Genomic DNA, 26,618 nt, shown 5'->3' on the forward strand with positions numbered 1-26,618 from the left:
TCGATTACTATAATTAAAAAAGTTGGTTTTTATATGCACCTCATGACTAAAGAAACCCCACTGATAATGAACCATATACATGTCCTGCCTGTTATAAAGTAAGGTGAATATTTCACACTAGTTTAGCAGCAGTATTTTATTACCAATACTTAACTTTTCCAGATCTTGACAGTCATTTTTTCTGTATTAAAAAAAAGTGTGTGTACATACGGGTTACTGTTTACATGACTGCAAAAGATGTCTTACAACATTGACACCACTGTTTTTATCCTTGTCGTAAGCTCCTTTCAATGCTTTGTACATTACAGGAAACATTACCTATCAGCATATTTTATGACATTACATACATTTCACCATGGCTTAATTATAATGGGTAACTCAATAATTTTACCATACTATTGGCTTTGGTAACAATCTTAACTGAGAGTTTTACTGTTCTCATTCTTTCTGTTAGTCACACATGAATTTGTAAACTGTGTATGCAGTAAATGATTGTATGGATCACACACAGCAATGCTTGTCCTTCAGTTTTATTGCGCATTTTGTTTTCTGTCACTGTCTACCTTTCAGAAGCTCTATTCATTGTCAGGCTCTATTCATTGTCAGTGAAACAGAGATATGCCACTGATCCAGCTGGGCATTGTGAAGACACCGTTTTCCTACATTTGATAGGAATCACTCACATACAAAAACTGCTGTTGGAATCGACCAAGAGTTTGTTGGTGCAGTAAAGACACCCTTCCTTTGACCCACCTCTGGTAAAATCCACACTGAGCAAAATTACAGGCTTGCTCACTTTATCTGAATTGTTCAGATAATTGTTCTGTACCATTAAAATAGTAGTATTACATTTACGTTGTTATATCCCTAAGTATGGCAACTAAGAACTCCAAATAATGTCACTGATTCATTTTATGTGGTAGTAGCTTTGTTTGGGAATACAGGCTGGTTACAGCTCCTGAATTAGAAGGGGTAGTGAGCAGTCACCAAAAACTTTTGCTAATTACAATTGTACGTTTTCTTTTACTGTAACACATGAAAAAGGGTTTAATCAAAATCTGTACATCCATGTTCAGTAATTAAAAGATAAATTAAATGAAAGAACTGGGAAAAGGGCTATATGCCAAAGGAAATTGGACAGGGAAAATTAAAGTAACACAGGATTTCTGTATTATTGTCAAGTAACAAAAGCTTCTGCTTTTATTCTACACTACTTATTACTTCATTGTGTCCACAAAATACATATTTGTGTGTCTCAGTTACTGCAGGTTTTATACTTACAATGGTATTGAAAGACCATTACAACAGCACAACTTGTGCAGTAAATCACAAGAACAAAAAAAAATCAAACATCCTATTCCCAACACAAATAAAATCATGAACATAACTGTTTTAACACATAATTGCAAAAAAAAAAAAGATCTTAGCTACTTCCAGACCAGTTAGATGAGGCACAAATGGTATATTCAAGTTAATATTCCACGACTTCAATTTGGGCAGTTAACTGTAGCTGGTGTTTAAAGTATTTTTGCAAACAAAAAATCAGTTAAAAATTAAGGAAGTCAATTGGAATGATTTAAAATTTCATCCTGAATCAACTAGAAATTGCAAAAGTTGCTTTTTCTTGGAAATGTCTGGATTTATCATACATTAATCATTGCCAGAAAAAAATCATCAGGTTAACAACCATTGTCAATTTTAAATATAAAATTCAATATCTTAAAATGTTCCTAGCAGTGTGTGGTCAGTAGCATGTCTTCCCTGCAACCTGAGATGAAGACACAGTAACTTTACTAATCGGTGTTTGTACATTTTACAAAAATTGTAGGCAAAGTCCACTCAACAGTCTGATATGAACAACAAGGCACAGTCTCTGCTATTCACCACAACAGCAATTTGTACCGCACTAACAGTCGCAATCACTATGAAAACAGGCACACTTAGGACATTAATACTATACTCAGTCCAAGTAGCATGTTCTTGAGCAAATAAGGCATCCCAAGTACACCTTCATGTCTGCTTCACTGTCTCGAAAATAAGTCATTATTCTGAGAACTAAGAACTGTACAAGAAAATAAATTCCTATAACATATCACTGTACTCCATTGTTATCAGGTGCTGTAATCACAATGAATATTCTTGATCTGTGACTCAACAGCCAAATGTTTCTGTTGTTAAGTTACAGGAATTATTCTCTTGCTATGCTCTAAGAGCAAGCGCACGCTGTTCTTGCTCCGAAACAAATATCGCTGTGTTCACCAGGAGGTACAAACACGAGAACTCTGGATCATTCTCATCTGGAGGCGTTGGTGGGGGTGTTGGGTCTGCATGTGCAAAAGTTCCCCATGAACCTGCACATTTGTCAGTGGGCTTACTTTCTTTTGATGATACATAATGATGAGTGTCATTCCTACAACTGCCATCAGAGTGCCTGACAACTCTGCTGACATCTGGTGCTGGGTGCTCCCTGTTAACAGAACAATTTATTTAGTTAATCAGGAACTAAAACCATTTAAATATATTAATTCTGCCAGCAAAATATGTAAATAGAGTATTTCAAAGTAAAGTTCAGCACATAACATTCAGAGAGATAAATGCAAAACATGCTTACCCTCCTCGAGCAACTGGATGCGTAGTTATGTTCTCTTTGGTATTGGTATCTTGTTCATTGTAGTGGCACACAATTACACTCTGCCACGACTGACTCTCCTGGCGGACACCCCGTACGAGACCACTTTCTTCTTCGCTCAGTGAACTGCTTTCGTATTCGTGTGGGCTTGCACTGTCTTCACAATGATAACCCAGAGTGGCACCTTCTTCATAATCATGATCATAGACTGCTGGTCTCTTGGCCGGGTTACATGTGTTGGCTACTACCTCTGCTGCTGATGGTACATCCCCCCAAGATGCGGAACAAGAAGTTGAATTGCCAGAATGAAGACTGCCATTGGTGACATTATGGTGAGTATGTCCTCCGGCAGACAGCTTCTTCCCTCTTCTTGATATTGTATAATGCTGCGGATCATGCCCTTCACTTCGAATCATGTCAGGAAGAATGCGACGTCTTGCATTGATGAACCAATTGCAAACCTACAAAATATAATTCATAAGCTGTAAATTTTGCAGACCTTACGTATCAAGTCTGGCACAGTGAATTTTACTCCTTTTCTAAACATTTTAAACCTCAGAATTAGAATGCAGTCTTGTGCCTCATGTGTTAGTGGCATACATCCTATTAAACAAGAAAATGATTAACTTCCAGAACCATGGAGAGCATCAAAGGTCCACTTTTTTTAATTCCTTACTGCCAAGTGAGTGCATTCTCCGCAGTATTGACAGTTTACTACTACTGCACAGAAATACCTAAAGCCAAATACTATTACAAATTCAGGAAGAAAGGATTCACAGAATGTATCGTATGAAAAGTCAGTACCACAATCTTCTTTAGATTATATTTGAAGTATTTCAATTGCAACTAAGAAACATATGGAAAAGTCAAAACAACAGAAGTTTTGCAACAATCACTTATTACCTAATTTAAGCAAATTATTTACAGTAAGAGATAACCACTATAAATATTACATACACTACAAGTTAACTAACCTGGAGAACTGTGAGATTAGCTTCTTGTGACAGTTGCAACTTTTCGGCATCACTTGGATAAGCATTGAAACGGTGCTCATACAACCATTTCCTCAAAATTCTAACAGAATGTTTTGGCAAGTTGCCACGGCGTTTCCGGTTGGCTGGACTGTTCTGTTGTGTATGGTGGTGATGTGCACCACTGCCAATGGTTGGTGAGCCACCTCGCTGGACTTGGCCAGCCTTAGATGGTCGATTTGCACTTCCATTGCTTTCAATAGCCATTCCAAATTCTGTATCTGATGTTGAATCCTGGCCATCAACACTGCTCGATGACGGAATCCTCTTCCGAACTGCAATAAAAGTTTTAATCATTACTTTTGTTACTTGCTTTGAGATCAGTGTATGACAAAAAGCCAATGTGGACCAGGGTAAAACAAAATATCTCATACACAGTAAGAAGAAGAAGAAACATAGCACTAGTTTATACTTATTATTGTTAATATGAGGGCAATGTTAAATGTCTTCAGATAAAAAATTACTATTACTGTACTCTACTTTGGAAACTGAATATTACTTTATTTCAAACAAGTATGTTTCACCTAATAGTTGAAAGCATTTTCTATGTTATAAATGTAAGTAGTTAACAGTAATTGTTACCTTACTATAAAAATACTGTTTCAAACTAAAATATTTAACAGAAAATAATCACTAATAGTCACTTCATTTGCAAATCACTGACAACACTTTAAATAGGAGCTATATATTTGTTAGGAAATAAGAGGAAATTCAGTAAGAAGAGTACTTCTTATGTAAAAAAAATTAAAATGTAAAGAAAATGTTACCAATCAAATACATCCCCTCCCATATTTTTATTTTCGTACATTTTATTTTAAACATGAAACTACTGCTTGCACTCATATTGTGTCTGCAACATGGTACTTTATCTAAACAACTGCATTTTAAAAATTTATTTCACGAACGTACGGCTCGGTCAAGGATTGTCTACAGTTACTTCCTCTGTGACAGCCTTTAAAGACAAGCATGGCGCAGATTGGTATTTGTGAAAATTTGACGAAAAAATACATCTGCCTGCTCCTGATATTGACTAAACAGTATTAACATTCAACATATTTCATTTCTTTAATGTTAGTCGAATTTAGAGCGAAAGTCCGCAGTTCGTGCCGGGACCAGTACCAGGTACGAAGTTAGCTATCATCGATCCCCTGACCTTTGGGCGCAACGACAATCTCTCCTGCACCCGCCAATCCACCCCTAAATATGCAGTTAATAAACTCATATTGTTGATATGTAAATGTCTGTTGTCCTCATCGATAAAACGGAATGAATACTGAGCTTCAAACTACAGTTAAAGCTGGAAATATTCAGAACTGCCGTTATTAACTGGTAACATAAGCCTGTTCCAGAAGTCGCGACTAACTTCATCGTAAACAGCAGATATACGTGCTGCATAGAATCAGTTGTTGCTTATTGTTCGATCATCGTAGAAACACTGAACACTTCCATCCTATAACATGAGAATTTTATACCACCGTCATATCCGTCAATATTTCGTTCGACACTGCAAAACAGAAAGGCTATCTCTATACTAGAATAATAAATGTTAATAAAAGCTGTTCCTAAAAACAAAATGGGACAATTGGTTTTGGACTTTAATTGAAGGTGTAGTAGAACGGCGGCTTAATTATATGGCGTTCACATACGAAACATTCTTAGTTTAGTCCAACCGTCATTAGAGGGACCCACGTGAAAGTTAACCCCTATGTCACAGTTGTGACCGCAGCGGTTACACACAACAGCATGCCGTACCGTGGCACATAGACCACTTACATTAACCCTATTCCTTCTGAAGTGGTCTAGTTGCTCAGAAAATTTCTTCAAGATCGTAGCGGTGCGACATCAACCAGCGTAAACCATATGAAGGCTGACTTGTTACAGAGGGTATTCCTTCAGATAATTTAATGCAACTGACTAGACAATGTTGCATTTTCAGCAACTTTGACAGCGTACATGTTTGATTTCCTTTCCGTAAGCGGCCAGTAATGTCAGTGATTAACAAAATATGATGAAATTAATTTTTTTTGTTTCTGGTCGTGTGGTAAAAGTGAACGGTGCGACGACAAGGGTTCATGTATCAGAACCCAAGCACATGGGGAAAAAACGTGTCTGTTACTCTTACTGCTATGTCGAGTACGTGGTATACCCCTACCAGCCACCAATAAAAAAAATCACTCACTAACTTGTTAAGGCTCAGTGCCAGATAGAGTTTTCCCACGTTTCATGAGGCTGTGTGATAAATTTCGCCGCCACTAACAGAATGGCATTCCAAGTTAAAATTTATACTATCAAAATGTGCACAGTACGATACATTTTCTAGATGTCGGCATTATTTTAGAACCTTATAATCTGAAAGTAACTTAATCTCATCGTTACTCTTATTAATGTTTAGAAACGAAAATGGCACTTATCTTGCATCTAACCTTTCCGAACACAAAGGATTGAGAAAATAACGAACTTATCACAAAGCACAACAAATAGGTAATATTTGATTATTTTGAAACCTTCAGTTCAGATATAGCGTACGTCCAGCCAAATCTTTCATACAAAACTGTGACCATTGTCACAAACCAGCTTCTCCTAAGCCTATCAGCCAAGACCATATTTGCCCCCGCCCTAAGGTACGCAACGCGTCTTTGCTAATTGATCACTACGGCAGGGCGTAAAGCACGAGCAAAAGGGAAACATTCAGTCCAGTATTCCATTGCCACAGTAAAGGCTTCAAAGAAGGTGACTGTATCACAGATCTAACCACTGCTAGAAAAATTTAACAACCGCTATCTCCATTTATCAAAATCGTGTAATCACTTTCACTCTCTGTACTCAGTAAATGCCTTGTAAACATAAAAAATGCTTTCCCACGATATTACAATTACGTTCTCGAAATAATGTTGCAAATAACATTATCTCATAAAAACTTCTGAAAGTGAATTAATACGTAACAATGATAGACTGCATACTGATTAGTAATGTGGAAGTACTTCGTTATTATCTACATGATTAGCGAACCCGGCAATGCTTCGAATATATATATATATATATATATGGCCTTGTTTAAATGTGAGTAGGTAAATCGGTTGGGATCGTTGGTATACGGTAGTTTCAGTCATAGTATTTCGCTTAATAATCCTACCCGTTCGCAGATTAAAACTAAGTTTCGGATGGTTGAGGTTCTATAATAGAATTCTAATCATACGCCAGTAAGCCGCAATTACATCTTTCTTGTTTTCTGTTAAAACTGACGGTGTGGAAGTTAACAGAACAGCACGTTATTTAATCCGTGTATCTTTCTTTCTGGTTGTTAGTTTTTAACATAAACCTGAACATTGAAACTTTCTGGCAGATTAAAACTGTTTGCCGGACCGAAACTCGAACTCGGGATCTTAGCCTTTCGCGGTCAAGTGCTCTACCATCTGAGCTACCCAAGCACGACTCACGCCCCGTCCTCACAGCTTTCTTCTGCCAGTACCTCGTCTCCTACCTTCCAAACACAGTTTTATTCTGCCAGGAAGTTTCATATCAGCGCATACTCCTCTGCAGAGTGAAAATATCATTCTGGAAACCTGTACATTGCTATTTAAAAAAAAATACAACCTACGTCCGTCTGAATATTTAAGACTACCATGTAACAATCAGAAGTAAAGCGGCCGACAACTTTTCCCACTTTTTGATAGCAGCATTAACAACGTCTCGTCTTCATACAGTAGTGTAGATTTCTGTTTGTAAAGCCTACAGTAAATTCAGCGCAGGTCTGCCACCTTGTATTCAGTTCATTTCCTAAAGAATAACCGTTTAGCTGTACCAAGTTACTTTAGATAGTAACCATAGTTTCTGGTCCCCACTTCTCCAGGTTGGTCTCTGGTATTCGCCGGAACCTGGAGAAGAAGTGGAACCACACTGTTTAATGAGGCTACAGCAGATTCTCTCATCACTCTGCCTCAAGAACATAGTGTCCTCACTAGCCCTTTCCTAACAATAAGAAAAATTAGAAGGCTAAGTCTAACCTGATCTCTTCCGGACTCCCATGTGCTGGTGATGTAAAACTGTTTATAAATCAAATTGCATGCGTTGTACAGAAGACAATGCATCTTTAAATCTTCTCCCGATGTTGCAATGTCTTCAAAAAGAGACACTTATTCTGTGAGCAGGAAAGGCCATCAATACTATCTAACACCCGAAGTACGAGTTAACGTTGACTTACTGAAGGCATTTTTCATCTTTCTGTCATTGCCTTTTCCCTTTACTCGGTCGGCTTTCCTGATCATGCGGTACCATCTATGGAGCTGGTAGGCATCCTCTTCACTGATTCTTAGCTTCCTTGTATCACTTTCGATTTCCGTCAACGAACTGGTTTGAGGTATTATTCTCCTCTCCTTTTTGTAGCCATAGTAAGACATTTCTTCGCGACATGGTTATCAGGTTCTCGTGTTATGTGACCCTACTATCACAGTCAGGATTGAGCGTTTTTCCATTTGATGATGATTTTAAAACTCATAAGATTGCACTGCGCATGTTGTCTTGCAATGTTACTACTCTCTCCCCCCTCCCCCCCCCCCCCCCATCGTAACACGCGCATTTCTGTTGTATGGAGCTTCTGTTATTTATTTACTGACGGCACACTTCAATGCCAATACATAAGCGCTGGTCTTAACAGCAGTTTTATAAGTTTTGCTTCCCGAGTCCCAGGGCACTCCAACAACATACCGATTTAGATTTCTTGGATTCTTTTCATATTTTTGCATTTGTTAGCAATGTTCCTGGAGTGCGCCTGTAATGAGAGTACCACACCTGTTAGTATGCCGGCAAAATCGGTCCTTATCACTGCGTGTGTTTGAACAAATCACTAGTCAAAGCGAGATGTTTTGAGTTATCTGAATTACTGCTACTGGTACTTCTAATTATTATATGCTCGAAATACAAGAGCTACATTTAAAGCCTCAAGAAAAAGCAACTAAACAATTTGCTCGAACAACGCATCAATCATGAGCACCTCGAAGACTGGTTCTCGTTATCACGTCTAGAAACTCCTCTGATTGGATTTTGTGTGAGAAAGTAACGGTCGATGCACGAAATTTTGGGCGAAGTCATGCGTTGTCCGTAGTACGGTAATGAACACTGTCCATTTCGAAGCTCTATGGAAATTAACTGAGCGTTTACAGAGTACCGCCGTTAACGCAGTGCAAACGGACGAGCCACGCACCACGGGAGTGTCGGGTGTTTTTCGAGTTACTGTCACCGATGGAGCCAGTTTGTTCTTAACCAAGAGATCCAATACTTTTCAGTGTTTTGGCGTATTGCTGCCAAGAAACTAACAAGGGTTGGCTAACGTATAATGTCTATACATATTTACTAATCGCGTAACTCGGGGCACTGTCACCAGGTACCAGTTGCAGTTTAGCTATCTAAGGGCTTCCAGGGGTGGGGGGAACTGAACTTTGAATTGCAATGTATTGTTGTGATCTTCAGTCCGAAGACTGGTTTGATGTACCTCTCCACGCTATTCTATTCTTTGCAAGCCTCACCTCCGAATAACTACTGCAACCACATGCTATTGAACGTTCTTACTCTTACCTCCAATACTAAATTAATGATCCCGTGATATCTCAGAATGTATCCTTATCTCAATTCTATACAGTACTACAACATTTTACATGATCTGTCCATTTAATTTTCAGCATTCTTCTGAAGCACGACATTCTGAAAGCTTCTACTCTTTTCTTAACCGGTTATCGTCCACGATTCACTTCTATACAAGGCTACACTCCAGATAATACTTCCTAGCACTTAAATCTATAGTCCATGTAAATAAATTTCTCTTCTTCTGAAACTCTTTTCTTGCCATTGCCCGTCTACATTCTGTATCATCTCTACTACATCCTACTTTCATGACACTGTCCATTGCAATCAACCGCTCTTCCCAAGTTCTTGTCATTGTCATCGACACTTTATTACTTCTCCCTGAACTTTATTTAATGCCTTCCCCAAATTTTTCTTTGGTTTCCTTTACTGCTTGCTCAATGTACAGATTGAATAGCGTTGGGGATAGGCTACAATCACTCCCTCCCTAACCAATGTTTCCTTTTCATGCCCATCGACCCACTAAACTGGCGTCTGGCTTCTATAGAAACTGTAAATAGTTTTCCACTCCTTGTATTTTAACCCTGTTATCTTCAGAATTTCAAAGAGTGTATTCCAGTCGACATTATCAAAAGCCTTCTCCAAATCTTCAAAATGCTGTCAATCTGCTCGTTAAGAGGTATAATCGTATGTTACAAGTCTAACACGGCAAGGCAAGTTTTAGAGCTAGAAATTGTGCAGAAGTCCTGACGCAGCACAACTCCCGACGCGCTAATATACCGACTATATGCCATCTGTATTTGAAAATAACACATTGGCTGTTCCCAACAAATAGTACATAGAATTTCAAACCTCTCCTGAACTTTTCCTCACTTATACGCTTAACGACAAAAACTTAAAATACAAACTCATTTTTAACGCAATGAAAAGTTTGAAGCTGTTTTACCACGTGAGCTAAATTATTTAAAGAGTCAGGATTTACTCGTAATGTATAAAATGACATTTCATTCTTTGTTTCCTTCAATCGCATGCAATATTGTTTGGTCCTCCAAGACCAGTTATAATCTCAGGGGCTCTGTGATAATTGGGGAACTGCTGTTCCACAGCGACGAATTTGACGGAAAGGCCTCTTTCCATGCAACGCAATAATTTGTACCATTAGTTTCGATCTGGTCCTGTTGCGTATGTCTGTACGGTTGTATGACCCTACCCCTTAAACCCTTACCAGTTCTGCTGTCTTCATGAGCAAAAATTAAGAGTACATGGTTTCCCTTTTAAATCCGGCCACAAATGATTATGGAGGTCGGCACCAAATACCACTGGTTTTCCACATTTCACATATCCGGCGGTGTTAGACCTTTAAATCCAATAACGGTAAACTACCGCAGTAAATCAACTGATGTAGTGCAACGTACGCAATACTTCGATTGTATTTGGGGGAATGCAGAATTAATCAGTCCCTACTTGTGTTATAGCTACTGGTCTCTATCAACAGTGAATAGTATCTGGTCATGTAACGAACCGCGAAGGAACTTTATTTCGTGCGTGGCATCTAGCTGCACTGGACAACCCCAGCGAACCTCCAGCGCCGGGCTGGCAAAGAGTCAACCCAACCGCCGAAATTATGAGCGCCGGTGCTCGCATACGCCGGCGCGTCATCGCCGCCACACAGTCTCACACGCGGAAGCAATGTATCCCTGCACAACGTCAGTCACAACCATTGCTGGTTGCCATCACTCCCCGTTCAATCGTTACAGACTTTTACCTTTTAATTAGGAGATTGTCATGTTCGAGAGCCTGGATGATAAACCTGTCACCTAAGTAAAATATAGTTTCAACTGGAGTCATTTCCTGCTTCTCTCATACTACAATGATGGTTTGCTCACGTGTATGCGCTCGAATTTACACAACAGGAGTGCTGGAATTTATGTACGTCCATAGACGAATAAAGACAAAAATACGTAATTTTCAGGTTTTCCCTATAATTTTATTTCTTTTCATACCGAAAACAAAACTGATTTGAGAGTTCATACAACATCGGTAGCTGCCGTGATTAGTTGTGAACGACGGCAGATCCGATTGCCCTGATTCGAAGACCATTTGATCAAATACCAGGGCATGCTGAAAAGCAATGCCTCTTAATTTTTTATCTAAAACTCAAAAGATTTTTTAAATAAAGGTGTAGAAGGTTAATAAAATGTTTTACTTTTCATGTCTATATGTTTTCTTCTCAGTGTAGTCACCTTGGCTGATTTTGTTGGCAATGACAGTGAACCAAGGCGTTGTCAGATTGCAGATATCGCAGCATTCGCGTGTGGTCTGGCACCATCTTACTGAAGTAGAGGTTGCTCCTTGTGTGGACTGTTATAAACTCTATTGCGGCAGGCTGTTTGTCACGCAGCAAGATACGTTACACAGCGCCATATTAAACGCCACAATTTGGAGCGCTCTAGCGGCAGAGCTTGCAACTTGGCGTCAACGCGACGGGAAAGTCGACTGACAAGGGAACCTCCCCATCGCACCCCCCTCAGATTTAGTTATAAGTTGGCACAGTGGATAGGCCTTGAAAAACTGAACACAGATCAGTTGAGAAAACAGGAAGAAGTTGTGTAGAACTGTGAAAAAATAAACAAAATATACAAACTGAGTAGTTCAAGGGAAGATAAGCAACAACAATGACGATAGGAACGCAGGAGCGCCGTGGTCTCGTGGTAACGTGAGCAGCTGCGGAACGAAAGGTCCTAGGTTCAAATCTTCCAACAAGTGTAAATTTTAATTTTTTATTTTCAGTTTATGTGACAAACTTATGTTTTCATCACTTTTTAGGGAGTGATTATCACATCCACAAGAAAACCTAAATCGGGCAAGGTAGAAGAATCTTTTTACCCATTCGCCAAGTGTATAAGTTAGGTGGGTCGACAACATATTCCTGTCACGTGACGCACATGCCGTCACCAGTGTCGTATAGAATATATCAGATGTGTTTTCCTGTGGAGGAATCGGTTGACCTATGACCTTACTATCAAATGTTTTCTGTTCCCATTGGAGAGGCACGTCCTTTCGTCTACTAATCGCACGGTTTTGCAGTGCGGTCGCAAAACACAGACACTAAACTTATTACAGTGAACAGAGATGTCAATGAACGAACGGACAGATAATAACTATGCAAAAATAAAGAAAGTAAAATTTTCAGTCGAGGGAAGGCTTGAACCAAGGATCTTTCGTTCAGCAGCTGCTCACGCTACCACGGGGCCATGGCGCTTCTAAGCACACTTCGTCCATGATGTTGCTTATGTGGCCCATGGACTACTCAGTTTGTATATTTTGCTTATTTTTTCATAGTTCCATACAACTTCTTCCTGTTTTCTTAATTGATCTGTGTTCAGTTTATCAAGGCCTATCCACTGTGCCAACTTATAACTAAATCTGAGGGGGTTGCGATGGGAAGGTTCCCACGTGAGTAATACGAATGACATGTGATAGCTCAACCGATGTTAAGGACAGAACTGAAAATTCGGAAGCATTACTTTACAGCACGGCCTCTTGTACAATTCTGCTGAGCCACTGTAACAAAGTGAGCAACAGCTAGTAATAGAAGTGGTCTTGGAATCCAGACAAATATACGCATAGTATTTTTTTCTTCTTCCATATTTTTCTTTTCAGACCGAAACATACATATTCATTAAAAGTTCTGCATACAACAGCATCAGAGGAGAAGTCAAAAAATTATAGGATAGGTAGTCATGTCGAGATGAAGTCGAAAACGAAACAACATATCCTGTTTTCTGTAACAACACTGCAACTAACACGAATCTGCTTTCACAAAACAGTATATCAAAGTATGTGATATCCAAAATAAGAAGAATGGTGGTAAAATACCCTAGAAGTCCCAACAAACCCACTTGTATGACTCTTCAATCAGTAAAGCCTTGTGAAGTCTAAACCGACAGTGTAATAGCATCCAGGAAAACGGAGATGTTCAGCTGACGATACCTCTGCCCCAGAAATTGGACGTAGCTGGGAGCCGCGTCATATTTGTCGAGCTTCACAGGATCAGTGCTCAGTTACACTTTCACAGCTGGGCCTGTATTCAATGGTGTATAACGAGTCCTCACCAATGCAATGTTACTTGTTTATAAGAACACACCTAAATATTCGTGAAAATGATGCTGCTTCTTTTAAGGGCATTTAGAGCCACACCAGCCAGTAACGATGTGGGCAGGGCAGACTTTCTGTAGCCAGGCAACTCAGACCAACGTCCATCCCTCATCTAAAATTCCAATGGTTCGCCGTCAGAAGACAATTTGAGTTTCAAAACGGGTCGTTAGTTTGCGTCACGGCAGGGATACAGACGCTATCTCCAGAATAAGACAGCGACGAGTCGCGTACTTTGTCCGCTACCAGTCCGATAAGTGTCGACGCACGGCCTCCAAGTCCTCTCCTCACCGTTAAATAGTATTCACTGCTGTGCATCAATTGCAACGCATGCTGCCAGGTTAGAGGCATATTGGGCACTACGTATCAGCTTGTCCGCCATGTTCTGCCAACCAATAACTGACGAACACAGCATGAAACCAGAGGCACTGCCACGTCCCTTATCAAATCAAAATTATGTCAGAAGGCACGTACGGTATCCATACTATACCATCTATTCAGTACCGTTAGCGGAGAAGCACCACAGAGATTCACCGGTCTCAAAATTATAACGGTGAATTCGATAAAGCTACGCTTCAGATGAGCAAATACATTATAGTGTCAACCATAGGGTTAAGAGCTATCGCAAGGTGTGCGCTCAACGCTGTGTGTTCCAGTTTCTGGTTCTCATGCTCACAGTATTTGACCTCATGCCCACAGTATTTTCAATGTACGGGCATTATATATATACATATATCGTTCTTCTAAGACGGAAATGGTATCGCTTAAGATACTGATCAATTAAGTGCTAATGAAGGCCACTCAGTTCTTTAAGATAGCGGGAAGAGTGAATTAAAAAGAATTGCCCGGAAGTATCCCGTCGATTTCATTAGTGGCCGGTCACAACCTCGGGATGTTCAGCGACTTGAAATTAATTTGGCTGTAATCAACTAAAATGCGCCTCAAATGACGGATGAAAACCACAGAAAACTAAACTGCGATGGCGTGACGGGGATTTGAACTCTGCTCCCTCAACAAGTTCGGTAATCACCGCGATGACTAACACCAAAGTCACGTAAATGTTAAATTTCGCCGGCTCATTAACGTAGTCATCAGTTTTCAAGACAACGCGATATCAAAAGTTCTATCTTATACCTGATAAGTCTCACGCCTGAAAAAACTCTTGATCACTCTTAAGAATTTCCCGACCAACTATATGACCAATTACGTCTTTCCAACCTTTTCTAAAATCAATATGTGCTACGTGCCTTGGGTAAAACCTGCCTTCAACTGGGAAACTGCCATTGAGGAATTTCGTTAACAGAAATTAATCAAAGTTTGGAACATACCAACAGGCTTCATAATGTAAGTCTACAGCCTTTCATGGACTTAAACACTGAAGGTAACATACTTGTAGGCTGCTAGGCCGCAGCAAGTTTCTTTTTAAATTTCTTCTTGCACAATCGACGTAGCTAATCGTGGACACCAGATCCGTAGTAAGACACCAGCAGACGGGGTCGAAACGTCGCTTGTGCAAGAAGAAATGTGGATAGGACCATGGTGCGATTTAATAACACAGAAAATTTTAACTTTGAGGTATCATAATATCTTCATTAAGGGTTCAACCACTGTAACTGAAAGTATTGTAAACAGATAATTAGAACCACAGAAGTCCGTTACGCGGATCATTATCAAAGTATTATGCCTAGTTCGTGGTTAACGCACAGTCTGCCGTATGTTCTTCACACTGCAGAAGTTGCATTGAGTACACAGGAGTCGGTAAAGTGATCCTCTCTGAAACATTTCTGCGTCATTAAATACGATGTGCACAAGTGTGATGATCTTGAAGGGGGGAGAGTTACATAACATTTCTTATTAGATTATGCAACTATTATTTTATGTAGCGTGGTCGACTGCCGATACCAACAAAGAGGTGGGGCATCTGGGAACTTAAGTAGGGATATTTCTTGAATTCGGGCAATATTCTCTTCTGAGTTGGCAAAATGATCGATCTGTCGCTCTGTGCTTATAAAAGAAAAATATTTAGAATATTAAACATTACACCTCATAACAATTGGTGACGAATCTGTTTCCAGCAAGTTTCTCAGAAAACTCAGTAAGCACCTTTTTTGCTGGTCCTGAGCAATCATCTCCAACCGCAATAGAGCCAAGAGCATCAACTAAGAGGAGCAGCATGCCTATCAACTTTGCACCTACTGTACATCATAGTATCGCGATAAGCTATAGCACAACTGAAAATAAGAGCGTTGGATACCGATGTTACTACCTGCAAGCGACAAGTAAAGGAGACGTGTTTGTAGAAACCTTTATCTCCCGCCAAGGTGGTCTGCGAGATAAAGGCGGCGCCAAACCTGGAATATTTATCTGACCGTACGCTTGCCGCCCCCTCCCCCGAAAAGAAGCAGTATTAAAAGTGAAACGTGTCAAATTGAAAACTACGTTTACGACCTGTACAAATCTGCAATCGCATCAATAAATTCATTCGCACTTATGTTCCTCGGTGTGACTAATGTCATGGTTACTACCTCTTCAGCGTAGCCGCAAACTGCTCCCCTGGGGATCCACATCAGCCTTCCCCTTCCTAAACCATTCCATCCTTATACCACCTGTTCTTCACGAAGAGAAGCTGTACGCCAAACAACGCAAATGAGACCGCCGCGTGAGCTGCACCTTAGCGCAGTGAGCACACGTGCTAATTGTCTTAATACAGTATACACACTGCTCCCACCGCCTCTCACTGCACGCCAATGTCTCATCAGGAGAGCCTAAAGGCTGCAACTACTCTGAAATGCGTTAGGTACTGCGATATCACGAGAGACAACAGTTAATACTAGCTCTCCATGACAGCGAGACCCCTCAACCTCTGTATAGTGTATTATCAGCAAACAAGAAAATCGCTGATGGAATGCAACCAAATTTAGCCATTCTCTGAACCTTAGACCATAGCGCACACATTGTAACTTAGTCCTTCCGCGACTCCATAACTAACATTTCACAATCTTGTGACACTGATTGTCAAGTAAGCGAAGCAAAGTGCAAATGCATGACTGTTCGATAACAAATGTAAAATTATATCATTGCTTCATTTCACAATGCTTCTTTCACACGGAAAGGGGCTTTCACTTTTTGCCTCTAAAGTCTTGGGCGTTCCCCTTAACGTCACAGAAGTGTCTCAACCATGTCTGTCAAGACTGCCAAGCTTAATGTAGTCTCGTTAAAGTAACAAGTTACCTTACTCAAAAGTCTACGAGAATACCAGAAGAAAATTCCGGTAAGGCTACGTTCAGTGTGCTGTGTGCGGACGTAAAGAGTTACGCAATACCAAATTTGTAAAGCAACCTATTGGCGCCGGCGAAGAGAGGCAGCCAAGTGTTCTATCAACTTGTTGAGAGGACGGACGCCGTATCTTATCAGCTCTTAGGAGCTGCGAACTTCAGCAAATAGACGAAAGATAAGAAACCACCGAGGAAGGTGCTAACCCTGCAAGTACAGTCAAACAAATCAAGGCTATTAGCTGACCGGCAGTGCCTTCGTAAAAAAAAATAAAAAATGCTTGCCATTACTCAATGGTACCAAAAATATTGCGAGCGATTGTCTCCATACACACACACACACACACACACACACACACACACACACACACACACACAAAGCTGTCAAAGGTCATGAGCGGCGATAGATGACACTACCCGCCATGGCCTGGCAGGAGACAGCCTGTCAACTCATTACGTCACGTGTCACACTGTCTAGCAGCACTCAATGTGGCTATAAAATAGCATCCAAATTCAGTGTGATCGTGTGTGAAGTATGTATTTACTAATGTTAAAATCACTATTAAATGAATATCACGAAGCGTTGTACGCCTTTGTTAGACTTGCTAGTAGGTATAAAAATATGTTGTTAGTGTTCACTCGATTACAACAACATTTTAATGAATTTTTAAGTTCGTTCCAACATGTCTATCGCTAGAGGCCGATCATTACACAGGACTAACATAAATAATGGAAAAATCTCTAGCACACCAGATTAACTTGGAAAAATATACAAAAATTATATCCTGGCGCCGGTAAGAAACGTCAAGTCGTATCAGATATAAATGAGACGTTTGGCGTAATTGTAATGCCTCCTGACAAAAAACGATAATATTTTCTCGTGGAATTTTATAGGTGTTTTTCCAAACACACGGGAAATTTTTTTGCCCATACGTTCCATCTAAGCTGTCTCAACGCCGAGATTTACGTTCACTAAATATGAGAAGAGATCAAAAACATTCTAATCTGACGTCGATCTGATGCAGATCACATCGCACAGGTTCATTTGGCACAATTTACTTTCGCCCAATGGTTCATAGGTGAGTGCAATCCTAAGCCAGCAGAATATGCACAACGCGTTTTCGCTCATGAAACGCTATGTACGCTCTAATGACTATACTCATATTACGCTACTACAGTCTTTCGTACAAAGACGTCCTAACATACATCTTACTATGCATTAGTTAGCCAAGAACATAATTGGCGAGGATTAAGCCATATTCCTAATAATACCTCCGTTGTCATGTCTCATCCCCAATGATAAATAAATATTCTTAATGATGTAGAACTGTCAACAGAAAAAGCCAAAACACTCTCAACACGCTCTTATTTCTAACGTCCACAATATGCACTCAACCAGTACCTCTGCTCAACCCACGCAGTACTGCGAAATCTCACCAACTGTGAAAGTTTTACAAACTTCTCACATGCCACCAATTGTGACACCAATAGAACATAAAACACTGGTAAAGCAACATCTAATCAACTGTTTAGTACAACAATTAACTGGCGAACCACTAGATATACTTGTAACTGAAGACTTCGCGAAGCGAATAGAAACGGCGACAGGGCAAAGTTGGTATCGAGAACACAATCATTGGAACTTTATTAAATACTAAGTAAGCGTTTCCTGAACTACTGCTTTCTACCGGCGCACAAATCCTCCAGCGGCTTCGCGTTTTCATCGTTCTCGCAACAAGAGGAGCTGTACACACACACACACACACACACACACACACACACACACACGATTGGCGCCCGGGGCGACATCTGCTCTCACTTCCAATGCGCATGCGCCGCGACTGTCACGCATGCCCGCACGCAGATGGCGCAGCCCTAGCGCTCGGTGGATAATTTCATCCAGTGCATAACCGCCTACAGGCTCAACAGCAGTGGCTTTAAAATTAAAGCACTATTACCATTCAATTGATGAAAAGGAAAGGCATCACCCCGAGAAATAGGTCCGTTCAGCTTCAGACACTCGTGACCTCGTTCAGTAGAGTACGTTAACTATCAGCATGGCAAGTCGCGGCACGGCGGGCCGGTTGTGGCTATTTCAGTTCTCAGCGCGCGCTGTCACTTCGCAAACGTCAAACAGGGCCGCGTGGGCGCACCATGTGACGTCTGCCAGGATGAAAATACCCGCTAGCCGCCTGCCAAAGAGACAGTCCTCCAGCCACTCCGACCAATCCCGTGCAATCATAGAACCGCCTACTATTACCAACTGATTGCGGAAATTGTACGCAGGAAACCCTCCGAAGCAGCTTCACGTAATTCATCTAGTTGCCTCCGAATAAGAGCTAATTTTAACTTACATACCAACGACGACAGCTTCAACATTTCAGAGCAAAATTCATGTAAATGATACTGAAGTCAAGAGTCGACGATGATATCACAAATTTCGCAATCGTTGGCAACGACGATAACCTATTATCCTTTCCGAAGTTCGTCATGTACCCGGAACGGATATGGTGACTATATACTCAATAGTATCTGGACCGCAGAAAACGTTACGACCATCTTAAATGCTCGGTAATAAACGAACGAACTGTTCGATCACGGTGCAAGCACCTTCTCAACAATATCACCACGAATATCACATCCGTCACTTGCACGTTTGCCGGAATATCCAACACCATGAGGACGTAGCTTTAGAAAGAGAGAATTTGCACGTACCTCACCGAAACGTGGCTGTGGGCCATACAGCGGACTGCAAAATCAGCCACCATGAGTTTGGCAAAGATCATCTCAAACGACTGGAAAGTAAAATGTCGACGGAAGTATAAGTCTTCGCCGGGAGAAGCCGCCAGGAGAATGAGATAAGTGCGCCTGCCACCATCTCCGCGCTAAAAAGGAGGGCTAAGAAGACGTTCTCCGTCTCGTCGCGTGGTAAACACCTTGCTTCACGGCGCATGCGCAACGCTCCCGTTTACAACGGCGTAAATCACCGGCGCAAGCAAACCGTCCTGTTAATGCCTCCTCCTGGGCTGATAACCGGTTCTTTCGTAGTAACTACACCATCTTCCTGACGGAGTACCTCGCTCACGACAGTCCCATGCAAAGATCGTTAACATGACGGCCGGTGTTTTGGAAGCCTTTAACCAACCTACAATTAAAACTTCCTGAAGATGGGACACGTTTTTGGCGTAATTAAAGCAATGAGGATAGGACCATACCTCTTGGCTACACAAGACCACCGACAAATGTTATGTCTAACGATGCATGCGCTATTGCAAAGCCTTGTGGCACGGCCATCGACACCTTTTTGGTAGACGTTATCTCTAAGACAAGATTAGCTTACAAACGATGATAAACACTGCCTTACTTGCTATGAAACCAGTAGTTGATTAACAGCTACTCATACTTGGAAAAACGCTTTCTACCGGTGGCAAAACCCGATTTAATGACTATTGGCGCGACTAACGAAATGAACAATAAAACCTTTAGCTCGAGAAGAAGCAATTCGGATGTACAACCTATTAAAGTACGAGCATCTTAAGAAATGGAATCGATATTACAGTTTATTGCATGATATAAAAAGCAAAACATACTGACATACGATCCGTAAGGAACACATAAGTGGGTTAGCGAAGCATTAAAAAACTGGGCCTTACATCTAACTTAACATGACAGTCAAGCGGAATGGCTATTCATTCTATGCGTGGAGTAAGGATCCCAGCCGCGTGGTTTAATTTGAGCCGAGCAAGGTTCCTGCGGCGCTGGCAGCACTAGCCAAGGGGGACACTTATAATAGAACACAACAGCCGCCCAGTTTGACAACCAACCCTGTCAAATGGCGGAGGGATACCGGTCCAGCGCGCGAAAACCAACACCAGCTACGCTCTGCCAAATAGCTCCATCGCATAAAAGGGTTTACAAAGGTAGCACAGTGGCAATATAGAAATGTCGAGAGTATCTTTCGACAGAGCTAAAAAACAGCACAGTGAAGCCGCTTCTACAAATATGGCGCACGGTAAGCCGCTACAGTCTCGGCCACGTGCCGTCTCGAAAAACTGATACAGCGCAGGATAAGCTACAAAATCTATTTGGAAACTGATGGCTCACTAAAATCGTCCTCAAGTTACCTTCATCCCGAAAAATGCTGCAGTATTACGCATTAATTGAAAATGTGTGTCCCTCGTTGACAGCTTTGACACCTGTCAGGTCACCAAACCGGTTTTGAAAGTTAAATGGGCTTTCCCTGCACAACGAAAACAGGACGAAAATGCAGCAGGAATCATACGTGACATTGCAATTAAGGCATGATACATGCGAAAACTGCTGCGTGGACTAAATAAATATCGGCCGCTGCATGTAGTGAGCAGATAAAATTAAACAACAGAGTCTGCGTGAAGTAGAAAAATTTCAAATATATGTATGAAATAGCTCGTAAAGTGAACACCGTGCTGCCAACACTTCATTATCGCACACAATATGTGAGTATCAATTCGCAGCACCCGAAGATGTGAAATCAAGTAAATAAAGGGAAAATTATGACTATGTGGCGTGCTTTTATGAAATGTTATTGTCATATACGTTAACGTCAAGGAGTGAAGCTGGACGTGAGGGATGTTAACTCGCGACACTCTATTCTTAAGTAGTGGTTGTCTAGCATAGGGTACACTGACAACACTCGTAACAACAACAAATATTACGGCCGCAGAACAAAACACTCAAAACCGACCACGTGGTGATATAGGTCACACGTCGGCAACCGCTGCTACGGCACGTGTGCAACATATATATCGAAATAACATGTGCTAATATTGCTTGGAATTACAACAGTACTCGCAAACAGAAGCAATGTGTCAGTACGATTGCTGCAGCGTGGTAGACAATGAGCCACGCTTAAGCCGGGCGAGCACGCCGCATGGCGGGGCCGCGGCTGTCAACGCGACATCCGCCGGATGTATGGCAACATGGCGGCGGCTGGCGTCCTGACATGCGGCGCCACAACCAACGAGGCGGCCTGGTCAAGAGGGGTGCGTGCATGCACAAGTACCTGGAGATAACTGCTGCCGGTACTGACGCTTCACTCCCCGGCGCTCCTCTTTCACTGCAACGGTCTTCTCCGGTGTTTCCTGCGCAGACTGATGCTGTAGCTGCACTGGCTGCTCCTGCCGCGGCACGTGTTGCGAGTTTGGCGGCAACATGTCTTTTATATCTTACAACACTAACAACTCACGTCTGATCAAAAGCCGCGGCCACGCGGTACTGAACTGCCAACAGCCGGCTGGCTTCGCGTCGCGCAGACGCCAACTCTGGGTGGCTAGGGTGGGGTGTAGGACGGAGTGGTGGGAGAAACCGAAGCGCGGGAGCGCGCCAAACGGAGGTCGCGCTGCCAGGTGGCAGGCGCGCACACTAAAACTCGTACCGGCAAGCGAGAATACTCCGCTGTGAAATGTCAACCTGAGTGCGCTTACTATTTGATTTCTTTTACTCGTCCAGACGTTGTCATTCTTTCAGTTAGTAACAAATATACTGCCATGTCGAAGTTCTACGGACGAGATTTGAGACTGTTCTCGATATATTCTGCTTCAATTTTCACGAGATGCCGGAAATTATCCGGTACCTGTGTTCTTATCCTACCCGTAAGCGAACTCCCCCTATCAAACATGTCATCCACCTTCAAAAATACTATTAAACAAATAATCGATATGACGTTACTGATACAACAAAAGTCATGTGATTAACATCATGTAGGATGGCAGATATTCAGCTCGCCTGAAGTTTGCAACTGTTTTCCCAGCTCTGAAGTTTTTCGAATATTAAGAAGAGGGGCATGGAAATGAGTACTTAGCTCAATTGCTTAATATTTCAGCACCGACAGAATGACACGTAGTGTGAAGTAAGTCACTGACTACGTTTAGAAAGAACGAGGAGTTTTTTTGTAGACCTTATTTTGTCCTATATTGTTCGTTTAATTTGTTCGGGGTGGACGTCCGATGACGCCCGTGCAGGTTCTTTGTTGATCCGTTCATTCAGTTTTTTATTACAGCCGGAAATTTCTCTCCCTCACACAGGTGACAGTTACTTGTCTCGCATTCTAGAAGGCTCAGGTTAATAGTTTGGCGATAAAAGTCTATGCTTTCGGTAACTTCCTTAATTTAGAGGTGCCGAAATCGTCTCATGGTGCATTTCGCAACACCACGATCGATTTCCTTTCCTACCCTTCGGTGCTGGTCTATTGTCTGATATATTATTAGCATCACTTCTAATTTCATTGTCAAGGTGTTATTTTCCGCACTGAGCGCTAAATTCACAAAGTACATTGCCAATGGTAACCCAAATTTCGGTCAATCTTCTTTAACACATTTAGACTTTTAACATAGTAGGCTTCCGGGGCCAGAGTCCATTTCATTTCAATGGAATCCTTCGGCTGTGGGGCAGTGTTTGATGTTATGAAACTTCCAGCGTGGTCACATACTCAGAATGATGTTACTAAAACGTTGAGATTTCATTTTCTTCTGGACGGAGAAATTTCAAGTGACTTTTCGCTGGAATGAATTAGGGCAATGAGGTAGTAAACAAACATATGACGGTGTAACAGGAGACAGCATGCTAGAACATCCCCAGGATTTGTTTCGCAGAGTTGTTGGATGGAATATCTGATACTGCTTCTGTGTACACTGGCTAACAACAACATTAAGAAGGAACGGTAGATTTTCAACAGCGTGTTTCGTTGTAGACAAATCCTTGTAGTGCGCAGCAGCAACTTTGTACTCTTGTATGCGACAGGAAGGGGGGCGAATTTCACTAAAAATGACAACACTTCCATTTTTCGTGCTCTCTGAACTGGTAACCGGCGAAGCATCCAAACTTTCGATTCAGTACCACATCGACTCGTTGACTGATCCTTGACCTTTTCTTCTGCCACTTATCGCTTCTTTCATTTCTATCAATCACTTGTACACGTTTAAAATTCCGAACGGCATTGTGGTTGGGTATCCACGTCAAACTGCAGAGACTCCTGCAATAGGATGCATAAGTCAGTTCGAAGGGATGCAAGTGCGTCTCACCTGCAATGACCTTGCCTAGTAAAGCACTGTGATGTCAAAAAGCAACCTTCTGGTTGAGGGCAAGTTTAAGTTGTTTTTCCCATTAACGACAACTAATAAGGACTATACCTCCTTGTTTGCACTTAGGTTGTTTGTTTTTGACAGAATGCAATATGTTGTCCCAGTTAACCGTCTGCCGGAAGGATGAAATTAATTGAGGTTGGCCATGAGTAATCAGAGGTCGGGCAAAACCACGAGAATATCTCGAGAAATGCGTGTTTGAACATCAATGCAGATGTTAGTCAAGTCTGTAGTTAGCGCTATCGTATTTGAACACGAATGACACAAAATGTTCCTCAGTAACCTGCTAGTGTCAGTCGTGGTCAGAGCAGTGCTTTGTGGGTCTATTATGTCGAAGCTAAGTGAATTCGAACGTGGGCAAATTGACTGTGCTCGTATGGTGCGTGTCTCAAGAGGTACCATATAGAACATTTACACCACACGCAAGGAATATGAAACACTTGTCTGTCATCCGCTAAGACGAAAGTGCGTGTCGAGTTACCGTGACAGACGGTCAAAGAAAAGGTTTGTGACGAAGAATAAGGGGGTGACAGCTACAAAATTTATTGCAGAATTGAATGTGGCTCCCGCGAGTACTGTCAGTGCCAAAACAGCATGAAAGGTACTAACTCCACACGCAGGGCGAACTGGAATTCCAAAATCAGACACATATGTCCGTAACAGGAAAAGGTGGAACCGAAACCATAAAACCTGGACTACGGAGCAATAGAAGAAAGTCATTTGGTCGGATGAGTCTTGGTTCTCACCGTTTCCAAATTCAGGCCGAGTTTACGTCGTAATCGTGTAACATGGCGATGATATGGGCATATCGTGATTCTATGGGCCCCATGGTTACTCTGCAAGGTCGCACTATTGGGAAGACTTACGCGGCCATTTTGGCTAGTAAGGTCTATCCCACGGTACAATGTTTGTTCCTCAATGTTGTGTTCATAGACAACAGGGTCTATGGTCACACAGCTCGCATTGACCAGGACTTGTTTTGTGAGCACGGGGATGAATTGTCGCATATCCTCCGCCCAATAGTCACCATATCTCAGTACTATTAGGAGATAAGGGTGCGAGGTCGCTATCCACCTACATAATCGTTACCTGAAGTCGCCACTATTTTGCAGGAAGAAAGATGTAATATTCCCTTGAAAACAATACAAGACCTGTCTTCATCCATTCCGAGACAACGTAAGCTGTTTTGGATGACAACGGTTTTCTTACGTCGTATTAGGCGTGGTATTTTATTGCATTGCATTTTGGGTGTTTACATGTTTTTGTCCACGCCCTCTGCGAGTCACATATTAATGACGTAATGTACTAGTTGCGATGACGAACATCTCACCAAAGGCGCTCTTATCTTTCAGGAAATATCATTTGATAAAAATTTTACTAATATACAATCATATTTGGAAAAAATATTAAATTGGCTCAAATACCAGCAACTAGCTCCTAATGTAGCCAAATAAAAAGCTGTGCATATCAGGAAACGTAGCAGTGGAGTAGGGTTTTGCTTTTTGGCGACATTAATGAGTCACAACCGGAGTTTGAACACGCTGCTACTAGCAATGTATGGAGATAAACTGAAACTATCGTAAAGAATTAGTTGCGCATATTAAAGTCTTCGATTTATTACTAGAATATTGGAGAACTGCAGTTCTCTGCGAAAGGAGGCATTTTCAAAAATGGTGCTCTGTCCACGTTTTAATAACGCATGTGTTTGTGGGAACCATATGAAGTCTGGCAAACCAATGGTGTCAAGCACATACAAATGAAACGAGTGCATACAGTTGTGAGTGTTTGACAGGAGGATGGAATAGATGTGTAGCACATTCTGATTCGCGAACATTTGAAGCTAAACGCATAGTACAGCGTAAAAAAATCCAAGAACTGATTTTCTGGGCGGAATCTGCTTATGTTCACAGTTATCTACGTAACGGTCCCAAAGAGACATAATAAAATTAGGATAATGCCAGCTTGTATAGAAGGTGAGGTGAGGTAGCGAAGACAGTCACAACAAAAACGCATCGAGTAAGCTGTGGCGAAGTAATTTTTAATGTTTATTGCTTCAAAATTATGAAACCTACCCTTTTTTAAGCAGAACTGTATTGTTTTGTCGGTGGTATTAGAAAGAGCCTTTAGAAATAAATAATTTCAATGACATAACCTGTTTGGAGCTTGATCCAAGGGATAACACCGCCACAAACCACTTTCTCGCTGTCAAGAGAAGAGGTTCGGTAATGTCTTCCTTATTGTTCGAAATCTTAGCAAACATGCAACTCAGGTATGGTTCGTGTGTTTATTACGACTGTCAGAAATATTCAAAATGTTTACCTTGAAGACTGATTCACGCTACAATGCGTTTATAGACAGAAAATAATGCACACTGAAATTCAACGAGACTTAACGCAGCACAGGCCCGTGTTATACGGCTTTTCATGTAGTCGGGAGTCGCCTTCTTTACTTAATGATCTCGTTGTTTAATTTTTCCCAAAGATAAAATTCCATTGGTGTTTAGTCTGGTAAGCGTGCAGACAAATGTTTTTTTTCTTTTTTTTTGCCCGAACGATCGATACGACGGTCATCTAACATACGTTTGTTAATAGAGATCGTGAGCGTTTGGCACGTTCAGCATACCTTCGAGTATACAACTGCACTACTGCTCTAACACTCAAAGCAAATTCGACATAAACGGAAACCTTACATAGAAGTAGTCTGAACAGCTTGGTGAGCGTTGTCTGGTAGCTGAAACGGCAGAGCGCCTAGTGATTGGCATTACGTATACAGGTACACACACGAAGTGTACATGAGTTACATGTTTGTTTACGATCTGAACTGTAGAGAGACTACT

At 41.5% G+C, this 26,618-nt stretch overlaps 1 protein-coding gene across 5 annotated transcripts; it reads right to left on the reverse strand.

Annotated features, from left to right (window-relative positions):
* Nucleotides 1–1,163: 1,163 nt before the first annotated feature.
* Nucleotides 1,164–21,936, reverse strand: LOC126484297 (homeobox protein AKR-like). 5 transcript variants are annotated; one of them, XM_050107724.1, is made up of 4 exons: nt 21,706–21,936; nt 3,604–3,935; nt 2,612–3,090; nt 1,164–2,467 (listed from the first exon to the last, which is right to left on the reverse strand). In XM_050107724.1, the coding sequence occupies exons 1-4, from the start codon at nt 21,854–21,856 to the stop codon at nt 2,200–2,202; spliced, it is 1,230 nt and encodes a 409-aa protein (XP_049963681.1). In that variant the 5' UTR covers nt 21,857–21,936; the 3' UTR covers nt 1,164–2,199. The 5 variants fall into 5 exon arrangements, with proteins under 5 accessions (XP_049963681.1, XP_049963682.1, XP_049963685.1 ...); XM_050107725.1 differs by lacking the exon at nt 21,706–21,936 and adding an exon at nt 19,380–19,552; XM_050107728.1 differs by lacking the exon at nt 21,706–21,936 and adding an exon at nt 18,623–18,719.
* Nucleotides 21,937–26,618: the final 4,682 nt, after the last annotated feature.

The sequence above is a fragment of the Schistocerca serialis genome, chromosome 6, assembly GCF_023864345.2.
Source record: "Schistocerca serialis cubense isolate TAMUIC-IGC-003099 chromosome 6, iqSchSeri2.2, whole genome shotgun sequence".
NCBI lineage: Eukaryota > Metazoa > Arthropoda > Insecta > Orthoptera > Acrididae > Schistocerca > Schistocerca serialis.